The 15461-nt window shown below is 38.5% G+C and overlaps 1 protein-coding gene across 11 annotated transcripts in view; it reads right to left on the bottom strand.

Moving 5' to 3' along the window:
* Nucleotides 1-15461, bottom strand: part of HELZ (helicase with zinc finger) — a 156601-nt gene that overhangs the window by 61132 nt on the left and 80008 nt on the right. For all 11 annotated transcript variants that reach the window (XM_082441863.1, XM_082441862.1, XM_082441865.1 and 8 more), the window contains 5 exons: nucleotides 14533-14678; nucleotides 13099-13246; nucleotides 9041-9224; nucleotides 7661-7889; nucleotides 1153-1357 (listed from right to left, as the gene is read on the bottom strand). In XM_082441863.1, coding sequence (XP_082297989.1) covers nucleotides 1153-1357; nucleotides 7661-7889; nucleotides 9041-9224; nucleotides 13099-13246; nucleotides 14533-14678 — 912 coding nt within the window. The remainder of the gene's footprint in view (nucleotides 1-1152; nucleotides 1358-7660; nucleotides 7890-9040; nucleotides 9225-13098; nucleotides 13247-14532; nucleotides 14679-15461) is intronic.

Below are 15461 nucleotides of genomic sequence, written 5' to 3'. Positions count from 1 at the left end.
AGACAACAGTACATTAAAACAGAAAGCAGTTCTCGTCTCAGTTTAATACTTACTCAGCTAAAAAAGATCTTCAGGCTATTAAACCAATAACTATTTCTTACACATTAAGCTTTACATTTTAAAAATGAAGCCCCAAACTGGCATACTCTCTTAATTCATGTCAATAAGTTTAATATCATGCTGATGACTATAACTACACCCACAAACCAGAACAAATACTAAACATGCCACTCTCATAACTTTCTTTTCAGGATGTTAAGTGCAAGCATTTTTTTTTTCAGGCAATCTAGCAAATAAACCAGCTGTTTCTGCCCAAAATAACTATAGTTCAAAAGCAGACATGGGGGCCTTGATTCCCCCCCATCCCATTCCAATGGCTGGACTACTTCTCACACAGCAAACACGGGTCCAAGTGGATTAAAGCAACCCTCAAGCAGCCAGCCACGTTTTCTCACTGTGCCAAAAACCACCTGACTTGGTCATCAACAAGAGGTCAGAACTATTTTCTTTATACAAATATTGCTATTATTATATTATTCCTTGTAAAAAAATATGCTATAACAGCATGCTATGTAATATTCTATAAGAGCATACTTTTAATATGTGTGGCCGTCTTTTAAACGGCTTTGTTTTATTCACATCTTGCTAAAGTAAGTCTATCAGTAGAGAGGACTGCGAGGTCATATTATACCAAGGGCACAAGACCTAATCAGGTACCTGAAAACTTCTTTTTTTTTTTTTCAGATTTTTTTGACGTGGACCAGTTTTAAAGTCTTTATTGAATTTGTTACAATATTGCTTCTGCATTTTTATGTTTTGGTTTTTTTGGCTGCGAGGCATGTGGGATATTAGCTCCCCGACCAGGGATCAAACCTGCACCCCCTGCATTGGAAGGTGAAGTCTTACCCATGGACCGCAGGGAAGTCCCCTTGAAAACTTTTTGAGGATGATTATGCCATTAAGCAGCATGGCTAAACACCACACTGTATTTTCGCTTAATGTCCACACTGGACGAGTTCCTTGCAGAAACTGCTTGCCGTCAAATGTAACCTTCAATTCCAACACGTAAAGTAACCTGCAGCCCAAGAAAGCTCTGACGTCTCTGCACTGTTCTCTCTCTTTAACCTCTTCAATTTCACTGACAGGCTTTACCTTGGGGGGTGATTGCTGCAATCTGTTGGTATTTCCCGTGTGCTGCACTCTTAGAGCCCGGGGGATAAATTCAGGTGCCAGTGGATTCAACACATACGTCTTCTTTAGTTCTAAAGCCTCTAGCTGAGCTTTGATCTGTTCAAAAGTGATTCCATGTAGGCTATTATTTTCATGACACAGGGTAATAAACCGCTCCCAAAATTTCCTACAGAAAAGATTTAGAAGATCAGTTTATAATTTCAGTGGACGAGATCACAGAAATGACTAAAAGCAACTAAAGATAATTTCGAATTCCCCCACCCCAACCCCAAATCCTTAGGCCCAGTATTCATCTATGATTCAGGTATAATCTTCCCACCAGATCACAAGACTTCAGAAGTTTGGTTCTGAAACTACAGTCATGTCTAGTACTGTGGAACATACAAATTCTGCTCTCCATTAATTCTGGCTGATCAATGAAAGTAACATGGTCAGTGCTCGACTATGCACACTAATTTGGAATGACAGATTTTGTTATCCACACAGTAAGCAAGGATTTCAAACTTGATAACTCATTTTATCAAAGATGTGTACTTCCAGGCATACTCACCATATACACATTTGTATGTATGCATATATATATATTATATACATACAGACATACACACACACACACAGATTTGAATTATGGGGCCAAAGTAGCCTGGTGCTGGGTGACTAAGAAAAGCCAATTCAGACATAAATCTGAACCACAAAGTAAATAAGTCTCATAAGGAACTTAAGAAATAACCAGTTATTCCTATATTTTTCTTTTAATTAACTGACGCTTGTCACAGCAAAGCTCATAACATTAATTGACTAAGTTAAAAGAATTAAATTATGAAAAACACAGGAAGTTGGAATGCTAATTTTTTTTTTTTAAATAAATTTATTTATTTATTTATTTTTGGCTGCACGGGGTCTTTGTTGCTGTGCGCGGGCTTTCTCTAGTTGCGGCGAGCAGGGGCTACCCTTCGTTGTGGTGCGCGGGCTTCTCACTGCAGTGGCTTCTCTTGCTGTGGAGCACGGGCTCTAGGCGTGCGGGCTTCAGTAGTTGCGGCACGTGGGCTCAATAGTTGTGGCTCACGGGCTCAGTAGTTGTGGCTCACGGGCTCTAGAGCGCAGGCTCAGCAGCTGTGGCGCACAGGCTTGAGTAGTTGTGGCATGCGGGCTCAGTAGTTGTGGCTCACGGGCTCTAGAGCGCAGGCTTCAGTAGTTGTGGCGCACGGGCTTAGTTGCTCCGTGGCATGTGGGATCTTCCTGGAATAGGGCTCGAACCCGTGTCCCCTGCATTGGCAGGCGGATTCTCAACCACTGCGCCACCAGGGAAGCCCTGGAATGCTAATTTTAATGATGATTATTTATCTCCTAATCAAATTAATAAACACTGAAGGAGAAAAATACATTCAAAATTAATCCAGTTGTACACTGTTGTTCCTAAAGTTTTGAAAATTGACCTCCAAATATTAAAAATATTATATATTACAAAAGATAACATATAAAAAGTTTTAGGATTTTAAATGACTATTATAAATATGCATACCTATCTTTAGTATGAGGTTCTAATAATGTTTTATTATGCTATAAAAGACATGTGATATGGTTTCTTCCCAAGTTGGCACCCTTGTGTCCAGGTGGACAGCAGGTAATCACGACAGCTTCAAGAAGCATAAATAAAAAGGTTTATATTATAAAAGTTAGTATATGAATATGGGAATGGAGTTATTAATATATTCATAAAACTTTGCAGATTTTCATTTCAAACTATGTTTCTCTTACATATGCTTTCTACCATCTTTTCTAATTTTTTAAAGATGGGTGTAAGAAATGGGTCCAGAAAAAATTTCAGGCCTCCATGTCAACAATAGGAAAGGTAAAAATGCTATAAAATATTAAATATGTATTTCCAACAATAAGACATAAAGGCTAACAAGATACTCATTCAGCTACGGGAAGTGTGTGTTGCTAAGAAAAATGCACATTGAAAGCTGCCCTTTATTTTTATTCTTAAGAACCTTCCATAGGAATCAAGTTTTTTTTCTCATAGTCTGACAGCTAAGGAAAGACTACCTTCAACTTAGCACTCAGGATCTAAAATCCAAAAACTTCCCTACCCTTTTGATAAAGAACCCCTAAATATTCAACTGTATTTATTTATATTATCAATACAATTCTACTACATCCTGTATTAAAAAGGAAGTTTTTTTGGTCTAGTTGATAAAGTAACAATTTCATAGAGTGGCATTTCATATTCGTGTGAACTTCAAGACACAGCAAAATGAGGAGAGAATGGATTGACTTTACAGCCCAGTTTTAAATTTTAATTTATTATAACGTATTTTCATTTCCAGCTTACATAACCAAAATGCTAGAACTTGCTCTATCTCAAGCTCCTTTTTAAGCTCCATACCCTGTCCCTATATGGCTCTTACTGACCTCAACTGCACTGAAATAACATCAAGTTAAGCAGAACCTTTAAACAACCTCACACGTCACAAGAAGCTGGTAGCTTGGTGACAGTTTTCATCTACAAGATCCCAGGGATCTCAAGGAAACAGCCTTCGAGTTAAAGGAACCGTTTCAGAAGTAACACTAAACACTTGCTATAAGCTAATCAAGTTCAACGAATTCCAAAAGCAACCTGGAATTTCTATCTTAAATCTCACTTGTCTTTTGATAGCCCCAGGGAATAGCAAAATGGTCAAGCACGTGGATTCCAGAACTAGGCTGCCTGGGCTTCAGTCACGGCTCTGTCGTTCAGCAGCCCTGTAACGTTGGGCAAGTTATTTAACCTCTCTTCATACCTCAGTTTCCTCATGTGTAAAACACGGCACCAACAGTGTTATTATTATACTTTATCACTAAGACTTTTATTTCTCACTTTTAAACTTTAAGAGAAATGTATTCTTTCCTTCAAAAATTCTTAAAGCCAAAAATATTCCTTTTTTCTCTCTTTGTGAAGGCTCTTTCAAAGACCATTTCACACTATCCTTGAACTCAATTCTTTAATGAAACACTACACATGGCATTATGAGGCATTTCAGAACACGTAACTGGAAGATCACTGGAGAATTTCAACAACACTCAGACTGAAGACTTCACCACTATGATTATTCAAAGGCTTCACCAATTCTCAGTGCCTCCCTAAAATGTTAACATGTTAGTATTTTTTTCTAGTAATGTTGGTTAGAAAACCCAAGTGTGTCTCTACGTTGTGATGTAAGTGTTACTTTCAGAAGACAAAACCTTACTTTCAATCACCGCATGAACCCAAAGTCTGCTTTCATTTTCATGCTAACCTTGCTTCTAGGATCGCTGATAAAACATTGAAAAATCACTTGGTGTCCTCAGGTCATAGAAAGAGAGGGTGTGTGTGCACATACACACACCTCTACAAGTGTGAAATAGGTTTATATCTCACTGAGCAGGTGGAATTCGCTAATGAAGAAATTCGGTTCAAAGGGAGATCTCTTCCAAACTCTGGTTTGGAAAAACGCATGAACATGCCCCGCCTCCCCCCCCCCCTCCCCGCCGCCCGCAATCACCTCTCCTCACTCAGTGTAGATTTATCCACGCACACGCCTCGCTTCCTTGGAAAGGCAGGGTAACCCAGTGAGGTCAATCTGACATCTGTTTGAGTGAGACTCTTAGTAGCTATGTGGTCCTGGGCAGTAATTTAAACTCTACATCAGGCTGCCCATTTAAAATGCAAATAAAATACCCACATTACCGGGTTATTAGGATGAATGAACGAGGCAAAGTGTAAAAAGCACTTGACCTAGCACCTGGCAAAGAGAAAGCTGTCAATAAACAGCAGCTACTACATTAATATTTGTTTGTTTGGCGAGTGGGAGAAGGGAAAGTTCCTTCCATTCACTTAGGGTTAACAGGAAAATTCTGTTTAAAAATCCTTTACAACAAAAAAGATTATATAACTGGTTGCCTTCTAAACTGGTATAGTATACACAGTAATTATTCCTTGAAAACTTGATCAATATTTGGAAATATCATATTAGTTTTTTATAAATATCAAATGAGCAAGGGAGGGAGACATCCTGATTAACTCAAACTATTGATACAAAGAATTCACGCCTTCATTAGTATAGTACCTAAGAATCACATTATGTCCTCCAGGTTTACTTGTATTATGAGATTAATTTAATTTCTAACGAAATTGGAAAGAGTATAGCATAAATATCCATAGCCTCAACTATCAGCTCCTGGGTTAGAGCTGATTAAATTGTCCAAATAACACAGATTATCAGCATTCCCATTCAGCTATGGGTCACATGATTTTCTCTCCCTACACAATGTATTGACCTCTCTGAAAATATTTTACTTAGCTTATAAATTAATTTGAGGTACTTGACACACTCCAGCTGAGTAGTAAGAAATAAGCAACCAGTAGACCTGGCTTCAAGTTAAAAATTAGCCCTGGATCATTCTGATAGCATGGCCTCAGGAAGAATCATTCACCTATTTGCTCTGAGAAAATAACGACTTATGTCAGAGAAGGGGTGAAAAATGTTGATCTCATGTAATTCACAGTATAATATACCTCTATGGAAAGGGGTAATGGTTTTAAAAAATACGCATGTTGGTAAATGTTTGGGGTTATTTATAAAGACTGTCCAAAAGTAATGTCACTCAAGACTACTGTTATATCTATTTATTCCCACAACAGTTTCTAGTTGCTTTTAATACATGCCAGCCTATTTTACATGTTTTAATCTAATAAAATTCTAATCAAACTGTATGTGCTCTCACATTTATCAAATGATAAATATAAACAAAAATGGTAAACTACCACAGCAATATTCTAACCAAATATATTTGCAATGAATAGGAAAGTAACTAAAGTGAACTTCTCAGGAGGGAAGCCAAATTAATAGACTTAGTTTTATTCATTGGTATCTTGGAATTAATATAGTTCCTTCCCCAACTTTTAGTCATTAGTGGCTAAAAATTAATGGAAATCTATTTTTTAAATAAGAAATTAAAGATATTTTACAATAGAATTGTTTAGCTATATATAAACAAATCATGGACCATTCAAGTTTTATTTCCTTAAAAATAAAAGGTTATTCTTCAGAATGTAACCATAAATTAAACTCTACGTGATTCATTTGTTAATGGCTTTCCCCTATAAAGTATATTAACTTCTTTTGGAATCTTAAACTCTAATGTATGCAGCTTATTCTTAAAGGTCCCAAATTGTCTCCTTTGCCATAGAATACTTTTTTCCTGCTGAGACAGGAAAACAGATAATAAAATGCTGCTATATCTATATTGCAACAGAAAACTTGGTTTAAACAGTCCACTTCCTAACAACTTTGTCTACTTTAACATATCACGAAGAAATAACTACCCAAGGCGTATTTGAGACCATCGGTACCTCTTTCTGCTTTTCTGAACTCACTCTGACAGGTACTAGAATACTTAAAAAATTTTAAGTAATCCCTCGTGTATTTCTTTCTTTTTCATAAAGAATATTCTAAATTTCTGTTCAACTGTTTTTTTGTAAATTTTTTTTGTAACATGGTTTTTCAACACTGCATAGGCCAAGTCTTACTGGCTTCATACAATTAAAATTCCTATTAACTAGTATAAATCATAAGTGTACAAAGAGAAATTTTTTATTTATGTTGATATTTTAACATCCCTTATGACTACAATCTAAGGAATACTAACAGTTCTTTCCAAAGGCAAATAACAACCCTTTTTAACCCCCTAATTTTAAGATCCTCTGGATTAACCAGACACAAAGATTTGCATTGAGAAGCCTTGAGAGAAAATGAGAAGGAAACTCATCAAAAACGAGCTAAAACAATAATGAAGGAAAAAAGAGGCGAGTATGGGTATGAAATTCAGTCTCCAGCAAAGATAACGCACACACACACAAAACCACCTTCAGGACCCTGGCACTGGTCAGTCCCTTGTCCCGGACCACTCTTAGCCCAGGAGCCTGCGTAGCTCAAACCCTCTACTCCAGAGTCAGCTTCTCAGTGAGGCCTTCTCTGACCACACACACCATGTGAGATCACAAACCGCCCGCCCTACCCCATCACTTCTAATGCCCCTTGATGTTCTATTTCTTTTCCATTGAACTTACCACATAAAATACTACAAAGTGTTTTTATTTTGCTTACTGTCGTCGGTCTTCCCCTCCTCCCCAATAAAATGTTAAGCCCCACAAAGGCAGAGATTTTTGTCTGTTTTGTTCACTGATGTATCCTCAGTGGCTAGAAGAGTACTTAGAACGCAGTAGGCACTCAGGAAACATCTTATGAATGATGACTGATTCAATGAACACACAATTTTACATACATAATGAATAGGCTCAAAGCAACATATTTTTGTGTTCCCACTGGGTATTAGTTAAGACTAAACTTGATTTTAATTAGCCAGGAGGTCATATAAATATGTGCATAGGGATGCAAATCACTCTGCACTGCCCCCTTTAATGCCTCAAACACTAACACACAATTACCTGCATCTCCCAACAGAGCACAGCGCAACGGGATCACCCACCACGGCAACCAGGGACTGCGCTCTTGTGACGGCAGTGTTGAGAAGCTTATAGTTAGACAAAAAACCATAATCTAAGTCCTCTGTGGAGTCTTCCAGCAGTTGCTCTTTCTTTTTAATTGGTGTCTGTTTATGTTTACAAGTATGTCTTGTACGTACTGTGCTAAGAAACAAAACTCTGAATTGCTTTCCTGTAAAACAAAAAAAAATTAAAAATAAAAGAGGACTGTTATTCTGAACCACTGATATAATAAAAGCATTTCATTTTTTAAATGTTATTGCTAAATAAGAGGTGTTGATGAGAATGTGGAGAAACTGGAACTCTTGTTCACTGTAGGTGGAAATATAAAATAGTATGTAAAACACTATAGAAAATAGCATGGCAGTTCCTCAAAAAATTAAACATAGAACTAACATATGATGCAGCAACTCTACTTCTGGAAATACACCCAAAAGAACTGATTCCATAAGGAAGCCTAGAGAGAGACTAGTTTGTACATGTTCTTTCTTACATCGACACATCTCTTCCCTCATTCTATGACAAGTCTCCACAGATGCGAATACAGTTCTAGCGTCAATTCTTAGTTCTCTCTTCTCCAGGCCAAACAATCCTAGTTCTTTCAACCATTTCTGACTCCACAGGGCAGTTTCTAGACCACTAGCTATGCTAGGTCGTCTTTGGACGCTTCCTAGCTTATTAGTAATATTCTTTCTAAAATGCACACCCAAATTCTGCGTGATCTGAATGCATGGTATACTGGAGTTATTTTTTTTTCCCATGATCTAGAAATTGTATTACTCTTATTATTGTATATTACCATGAAACCTCAGATGGTACTGGGCTTTTCTGGCACTCACATTATAGTGTTGCTTCACTTACTTAAAATGCACAAATTTCATAGCAACTAATTACATGAAAATTTAAAAGAGTTGCTTTATTCACTTAGGAAAATCTAGATGAAGAACAAGCTATGCCTTTAAAAATTTGCTTGACAGGTACAAGTTTTTAAAAATCTTTATAAACAAATTAGTTCTCAGATACATTATAACAACAATAGGTGTTGTATGCTACTGCGACTGCAGCTATAGCATACAGACATTTGCAGTTACAGTCATGAAGGAAGTCCATTTGTTGATACTTCTTTTATTTGGATATAGAAATTTAACGAACATGTAAATGAGCTCGACCTTGAATTGCCAAATTTGGCATTAAAGAACTTGGTATGAAATGAATACATAATTGCTTGTCCAGAAAAGAGATCTTGAAAACTAAAAATCAAATGTGCACACACTTTAAGATCTAACCATTTGAATAACTTAATTCATTTCCATTAATAGTTACCTTGAACATTTAGCACCCTTTCGACGTTAACATCAGATAATCTCTTTTTTCGAAGTTCAGCGCGTATCCTGAACACCTGGTCGGCATACGGAGTCACCACACCAATACTGCCGTCATCTAACTTCCCCCACGCTACTGGCCACTTCCTTCTTAACTCTTCCACACGTTCCACCACTTCAAAGACCTTTAAACAAACGTACACGTATACATATTAAAGTTATACAAGTGCTTGGAGAAAAGAATATGGTAACTGAAATCGATGTGCAAAGGATTCCATTTTGGCAAATGTCGTTTTAAAACCACCTCGAACCAGGAACAACGCTTTGCTGATGTGAACACATTTTTGTTTACATTTCAAGCAGTAAATCTCTACAACAGTGCACCCAGTGAAAACGTGAAAATCGGAGACGATGTAACTGGCCATTGGCCCCACCCCTCACCTGGCCCCCCTTCTCAAATGGGGACAGTTTCGGGTTCCTGTTTAGAGAGAGGCGCGTGGGGCCGGCAAGCCCACGTTCCCGGTATTTCTCAGTCCACTCTGTAGCTCAGGCCGACGATACCCATTAGGAGAGCCCTAGAGCCAGCGCCGCAAACATCTCAGCAGTGCGAGGGCTACCCTTCCTCCTCTCCCTGCGGATATGAATAAACAGAACAGCCAACAGCTGGCAGCAAACCGCCGCTGGGACTGGGGCGAATCTGGACCTCAGGGCAGACTTTCAGAGTTCACTGCCTTCTCATGGTACGACTCCGCCCCAGCCCTGTCATTCACCTGGCAGTGAAGTAAGCCCATATTTTACCATCTGGATTTTCTGGACCCCACTTAGTGCATTAGAGGAGAACTTTTAGTGTAGTTTAATCTACTTTAAGTCAATGAATTCATCAAACAAATAGTGTCGATGCTTGGCACAGCAGGGGACAAAATGATTACTAAACACGCTCCTTGCCTGTGAAGAGATGACTGTACATTTAGAAAATAGATTCCTAATTTAAAATACGAATTATAAGGCAAGCTCAATAGAGGGTCAGGCAAGAGTCCAGGGGCAGAGAAAGGAAGGAGAAATTTTTTAATGTCTTTTAAATACATTATTTATTTACTATTTGTTAGTAATATCTACTTAAATTTATAATAGTAAATATACAAAAATTTGATAGTTTTATTCCTTTTAAGAACTCGAGGATTAATGGCCAGGATGCAGTTCCCACTTCCACATGTAAATTCAATGAATGACAGAGGAATAGACTCTAGTCATCCTGTTGTTATAATGAAATAACAGCAAGCGAAACAACTACCCGGACTGTCCAAGGATTCTGATGAATCAACTGGATTGAAAACACGGTGCTGTCACCCATAAGGAACAAGCAACACGTAACCATTTCTCCACTTCGTCCCTCTGTTATCCCTTATATCACAGGCAGCATAAAACTGTAGTCAAAATACACAGACTTGGAATGGTATGAGGAGCTTGGGGAAACCTCTCTCCCAGATAGACATCTATGAAGCTGGTCAAGACCAACAGATAATCATTCAAAGTCTCTGGAGATTGATCAAAGAGCTTCCAAGAAATTGAGAAGCATTGTTTCAACAAAATCTACAGAAAGTTGGTAAGAAGAGTGGAAGGCTGGGACTGCCCCCCTTCTCCCACAGCCCCGTCTTACAGGACTGTTTCAGCAGCCGAAGGGCAGTTCCCACCTGCTCCAGCTCCCTGGGGTGAAAGAGCTACTCCAGGCGGTTACAGCAGCGGATGAGCGTCAGATCTCGTTTCCCCAGCAATGTGCGGCAGGAGGCCTACGAGCGGTTAGCAGCAATTGGGTGGTACCTATTCCCCTACCCCCGTCTCCTGCTGCATAGGGAGGATCTGAGTGGGATAGTGGGTGAAGCAAGCAGTCTCCTTTGCTCGTACAGGATGTATTACAGGAGAGCTGATCCAGCAGGCTTGGCAGCCAAGTGACAGCTGCCATCTCCCCCAGCTTCCGAGGACAGAAGACTCACTCTGTGGACTCAATGCCGCCAATGAACATCAGCAGATCCCAACCTCCCCAGCTCTGGGCTGCAGAGGATCCACTCTTGGTGGTACAGCAGCTGGATGGCGGCCCCTGGATGGCAACACAGATTCTACACACATATACAAAACTCACAGAGCTCCTTCCACAGGGGTAAGAGACAGCCAGTGAAGAACGAGTTCCACATCCCCCCATCCCAACTGCTCCGTAAGTCCTGCCTAGGAGAGGGTCCGAGTAAACTTCGCAAACGGCAACCTCTGTCCCTGCCAAGGGGCCCAACTTCAGTTGGATTACACTGTGGAATAATTTATGCCCCAGGGAGATGAAAAGTAAACTAACAGAAATGAACAATTCACTAGAGGGCCTCAACAACAGACATGAGCTGGCAGAAAAACAAACTGGGAAACACAAAAATATTTAGAGATTATGCAATCTGAAGAACAGAGGGAAAATAAAAAGGACAAAGCCTCAGAGAAACATGGAACACCATTAAGCTCAGCAACATACATATAATGGGAGAACCAGAAGAAGAGACAGAAAGGAGCAGAAAAAAATTCAGAGAAATAATGGCTAAAAACTTTTCCAAATTTGATGAAAAACTTTAATCAACACTGAAGTTCATCAGTGAACTTCAAGTAAGGTAAATGCAAGGAGATGCACACCGGACACATCATAGTCAACATGGTAGAAGTCACAGACAAAGACAAAATCTTGATTAACAGCAACACAAACACACAACTCATCACTTACAAAGAACGCCAGTAAGATTAACAGACGACTGCTCCCCAGAAACAATGAGGGTAATAAAGCAGCAGGAAAGCATATTTCAGTGTGCTGAAAGAAATAACTCAAACAATAATCTAACATCCAGCAAAACTACTTTTTAAAAATGAAGGCAAAATAAAGACATTCCCAGAAAAAACAAAAACTGAAAGAATTCTTTACTAGCAGACCTGCCCTAAAAGAAACACTAAAAGAAATTCATCAGGCTGAAAGCAAGTGACACCAGACAGTAATTTGAATCCACACAAACAAAGCATACTACTAAAGGTAATTACATGGTTAATTATAAAAGACAGTATAATAGCATATTTATTCTCCTTTCTCTTCTTAACTGATTTTCCAGCCAGCAGTTTCCAACCTGAGTGCAAAAGTAATAAAGGAAACCCTAGAGTTATCTGTCAATATTTCAAACAGGTAAGAAAAGTTTACCTTTTCCTAAAATTAATTGGCACAGACTAATTAAAATGTCAAGTTTCTTTACTTTTGGCTAGGCTTTTATCACGTGGGTACTGTCAATTTTCTTGTACTGACTTCTAACTACAGGCCTCTGACCAATTTTTTAATGGAAAGATGAATTACTATTACCTAATAAATGGCATTTTTTTTGGTAAATAAAATGAGTAAAGCACGGGACTCAAGGGAAGAAAGGGAGATGGAGATCACAGATCAAGAATCATTCTTCTAATGACCAACTATGGACACATCCTCCCCTGGGTTTCCTGAAGTCCAGAACTCCACTCCCTTGTGACAGCCAGAACCAAACCTCAGGTTCTCTGGCCTGCTGGCCCCTAAAGACATCACAGGTTTTTGTCTGCTACCTGATCTGACCCCTCATACTTCCCACATTTTCTCTGAACTTAAAAAGTCAGAAACTGTAAGAGAACCACACAAGTTGCAGCACGTAATGGGTTAGCTCCATCATCATCTGGGTCTGTGCGACCGCCCGGAGCACAGGACTCCACAATTCAAGTCTTCCTCACTGGAGTGTGCGCTATAAAATGTCACCACAGTCCATTTTAGACGGCTTCTTTTAAATGAAGTTCTGTATTTTGGCATAAGACAAAATGTAAATCAAAGTTTGTGTTTCCCATGGCAGATTCATCTTAACAAATCAATGTTACACAAGAAAGAATAAACTTCCATACTATTTTCATGTAAATGAAGTCCACACACAATAAAATATCAACCCCAAAATTTAAATAAAACGCTTAATAAGACCAGACTATATATGTGACTGCAAAAACGTCAACAATTTGCAAAAAGGACTAAGGTACCTCTGCATTATTATAGAAAGCTGTGCTATTTTTCTCTTGCACATCTTCCCCTCGTGCTGTAAAGAAGGTTAATGGGTAGAAATCCTTGTGTGCTGGCTGCTTTCCACTGGCCATCAGTTTGCCCTCGTAGAAGAGCTCAGAGGTGTAACTGCAGAAAAAGACCGAAATAAGTAAATAAATAAAAAGTAATCTATCATCAAAATTAATTTTACCCATAAGAAAAAATTACCAGTCAAATCTCACGTTGCTTTATGCCCATGATTAATTTTAATCCAAACATCTAATACCCATGATGCCAAGATTTTCACCAAAATTAGCCACAGCAATGAAAACACACTGGGCTCCTGGTATACCACTGATAAATGAATTGATCTGGGGAAGGCATGAAGCCAGAACATAGAAAGAAAAGGAAGAAATGATGACAGTTCAGTACTAGATGAAACTCTTGTTTCATGAGGAAATTTGCTAGCTGTTATGGTTTTCTATACTAAAAATTTTTAAATGTATATTTTTATTTATGTGGATCATATACTTATGCAATCACAAAGATCTACAGACACTGAAACAATACACACAAGTAAAGGGTATTCCAGTCTTCAACTGTAAAATGAATACTCTTTACTAATGAAGATACTACGTAGTACTCGATTCATCACTGACTGCAGCAAATGACTGGCAACGACAAAAGAGGAATCACATTTCGAGATATTGATAAAAGCCATATTTAAATCTAAACTTTTTTATATCTCTCCTACTGCTTTCAGAGAAACCTAAAAATTATTTTCACATGACTGCCATAGTCAATATTATTAAATTATACTAAACTTGAAAAAATCCTAAGTTGTTGGTGGTGGCAGTGACAGGAACGCAGCACGAAGGGGCTTCCCAGGGTGCTGGGAACATTGTTTTTCGGTCTGGATGCCGGTTGAGGGGTGCGTTTGGTTTGTGACTTTTCACTGGGCTACCACTTATGATACTTGTATAGATGCATACTATATTTAATAGAGACCTTTTAAAACTTTACTACTAAGTTTCATGGTTTTCTTTCCTTCCTCCCTCCCAGCCTTCCTTTCTTTTAAAATAGACTCCTTGTATAACACAGCCAGACACACATACGCAAACCATTATGTGGCTTGTCAACATATTTGTTTATGACATCATGTAGCTTTACGTATACATTATATATTTAGTCACAGAAAAATATGTTTATAGCTGGTAGAACCTAAAGTTTTTGTTTCCAGAACTGCCCTACTACAAAAAATTACAGCTGACTTTTGAAGTGTACTTTTACAGACATTAAATTAAACATAATTTGCAACACTAGGGACACCATGTAAACTCCGCTGGGAATAATCTGTCCCTAGGAACAGTGCTGTTTTGAGTCCCCTTCCACCGGACCACACGAAGTGTGACAGAGGGGCAGTTCACACCTACTTGATGATAGCTTCGTGGGAGCGGTAGTTCTCACACAGGAGGATCCTGCAGGGAAACTCGGCAGGGTAATGCTCGTAGAGCCGGTCAAGCAATGAAACGTGGAGGTTTCTCTCCCTGGCAAACTCACTGTAAACAAAAGGGCTGAGCTGTAACAGAGAGACACATGGAGAGAATTTAACTAAATATACAAGTAGTATTTTTTTTTTTAACATACTTTAAAAAATATCCACCATGCTGAAACTTCTGATGTACTAAACCTCAACATGCTGAATGCTGGAATAAGCAGAGTCAAAAATATTTTCTAGGAACAGTTTTACTACTATAAAGAATGAGGCTAAATTGTCTAACTTTTCGTTTCAGCATGCCAACACTAACCTAGAGTTTCTACACATAGGTTAATAAAGGACTCTTCCAACTTAATAATAAATAGCTACTACCTTAGTAATTTTAGGGATGCAACCCACTGCATCACTGGGGGAGTCAATCAACTGTCTCACTAAAATTAAGCAACTATTTTAAACAGTGAGCTAGCAGGATACACCGCCTATGACTAAAACACTTATTTTTAATAATTAGCAAAAAAGCCATCTTTATCTCGTAAAGTGTAAGGAGCCATCCTTGATTGTAACTTTGATGCTAAGAACAAAATTAAACTTCTGGCAAAGAAACAAAAACAGAACTTGTCCCTCTACCTCCAGCTCTTTGCTAAACGGACAGCCACAACACTGTGTAGCTTCAACCTCAGCCGACCGTGACAAAAGAGAGAGAACCTCAGACTGAAACTTCGCAAAACTGATATTTTAATAGAAAAACTGTAAGTTTCTTTCATACGTCGGTATTAAGATCAGACAAGTTCTTTGAGATTTCGGTTATTATTTTTAATTAAGCACTTTGTTTCCCATGATAATGAAACAATAACCCTTCAGGAA

This window comes from Balaenoptera physalus, assembly GCF_965194825.1.
Source record: "Balaenoptera physalus genome assembly, chromosome: 20".
Classification (NCBI taxonomy): Eukaryota; Metazoa; Chordata; class Mammalia; order Artiodactyla; family Balaenopteridae; genus Balaenoptera; species Balaenoptera physalus.
The sequence above is the reverse complement of the archived record's forward strand: the minus strand, read 5'-3'. Positions and strand labels throughout refer to the sequence as shown.